Raw genomic sequence first — 1,979 nt, forward strand, 5'->3', positions numbered from 1 at the left:
TTAGGCAAAAGTTGCTTGGACGTCGCCACTGTTGCAAGGTCACGTGTGTGTGTATGCAGTTCGTGTGCCTCTGGAACGAGCTGAAGAGATGTTCCAGAAGAGAGACTGAGGGCAGGCTGCTGCGAGGTTTGGTCCTTTTGCAGGTAACCTTAGGTGTTTGCGACCACCCTGAGGATTTCGAGATAGAATTTAATATGCTAAGTGTAATACATCAAATCACAAAATTTTAGATCTGTATAACAAAAATGAAAGCAAACCTTTGAAGTGTTAATTAAATGTCTATGTGCTCACTGCGTCATCACTTAGTAACGAAAATTATTTTGCCTTCCCTTTCTAAATAATTTACACACTAATATCCATACAGATTTAATCAGTGTTGACTTGGTAGGTTATACGTAGCTACATTAGTTATTCATTTTCGTTTGTTGAAATATTCACGCAACATATTTAGATGTCCAAATACACGTCACAGCATTGCTTCACTGCCTGACAGACTTCAGGCCATTGCCAAAGGGGTTGAGTGGCCTCAGTATTGACATTTTCTTACGTCTTCTGGCCCTATTTACTAAGATAATGGCTATATATATTTATGGTTTATATTATAGTGTTTGAGTTTATACATATTGCACGTTAGATTCTTGGCAGAATAAAATAAGTGATTTTTTCCGGAATGCTTGTATGCTCGCCTTGACATGATCAAATGTTTATGCTTTTATTTTAAACAAAAGGCAATCTTTATTTCATGAGAAACACAGGCAAGCTATGTCCGGTTCGTCAGGCAAACAATATTTAAGTGTTCCGGTAACAAAAATGGGAACTGAACTTGCATTCTTCTTGAAATATTTTTTGTGGCCTTTGGTAGAAAGAACTTAGTTTCCGCTAAAGCAATTTCAATTCTAATTTGAAAGTCAAAAGGCGTCAACACTGTCGTTGCCTTATGATTTTTAATATTTTATCTTAATTAGAAAACTTAACTCGATATCGAGTTAGTCCATACGTTAGGAGGTGTTCGTTTTCGTTTTGTTTGTTTGCTATCCCCAGTATGGGTATATCCCAGATTTTTGGCAGCAAAAGATGTGCATAATACATATGAACAATTTTAAAGATCTGTATAATTTCTTCCCAGTCGCGTCTGAAAGCGATGGAACTCATTGAGTTAACCTCACTTGAAGCGAATATTGGTACAATGGCAGAAGATAACCTGGTTCATGCATTGTCATCTTTCTCGAAAAAGGGCAAGCACATCGGATTTTCATTTGATCTGGTTTTATTTTTATTTTTATCTGCTCTCCCGTCGTCTGCACGTTTCTTTCGCCATATTCTCTCTCTCTCTCTCAAACAAGCGAATTGTCTTCGGATTTAGATGTTTCCTTGTTCTTTCCTTGTCTCTCCCCCCACACACTCTCTCTCTCTTTCCCATTCCCTCTTCTTTATTTCCGTTTCTTATTAGCTCTCCCCCATCCCCCCCATCTCTCAAGGTCATTTCATTCTACCCACAATCAAAACACGCCTCTGCATGCAACCACCCGGAGTGCATGAGACTAGTGGGTCAAGGGTCGCCTTTTGCAATATATTCCTATTTTTTGGTATTGTGCATAACCACAAGATGGTATAATATACTTTTTTTCTTATGTTTACGAATCTATATGTTGGTGCTAATGGTCACTTTAATGATTTTTTTTTGTTTGTTTGTTTAGAACCAGGGAAAGATTAAAGCACGCCCTCTCCTCTCCTTCTATGCACTACAAATACGAATTACGTAACGACTTATTAAAAGCCAGACTGAGCAGGCTGGGAATGTTCTACCTACTATGCTACCTTACCTTGGAAAAGCTGAAATCTGTTAATTGTATTTTTGAGAATATGGAAAACTATGGTGTTACGGTGCATGCTACTGTTGAGGTGAGTACTACTGCAACACGACATCACTTTCAATCTTCAACAGTAATGATTTTGAGAATTCTCATCTTGGCACAAAG

The 1,979-nt window shown here is 38.0% G+C and overlaps 1 protein-coding gene across 1 annotated transcript in view; it reads right to left on the bottom strand.

The window, feature by feature from the left end:
• LOC119589347 (organic cation transporter protein-like) overlaps positions 1-1,926 on the bottom strand; it is a 26,380-nt gene extending 24,454 nt beyond the window's left edge. Inside the window, exon 1 of the mRNA XM_037937967.1 lies at positions 1,824-1,926. Within this exon, the coding sequence (XP_037793895.1) occupies positions 1,824-1,926 (103 nt within the window). The remainder of the gene's footprint in view (positions 1-1,823) is intronic.
• Positions 1,927-1,979: the final 53 nt, after the last annotated feature.

This window comes from Penaeus monodon, chromosome 25, assembly GCF_015228065.2.
Source record: "Penaeus monodon isolate SGIC_2016 chromosome 25, NSTDA_Pmon_1, whole genome shotgun sequence".
NCBI classification, from domain to species: domain Eukaryota; kingdom Metazoa; phylum Arthropoda; class Malacostraca; order Decapoda; family Penaeidae; genus Penaeus; species Penaeus monodon.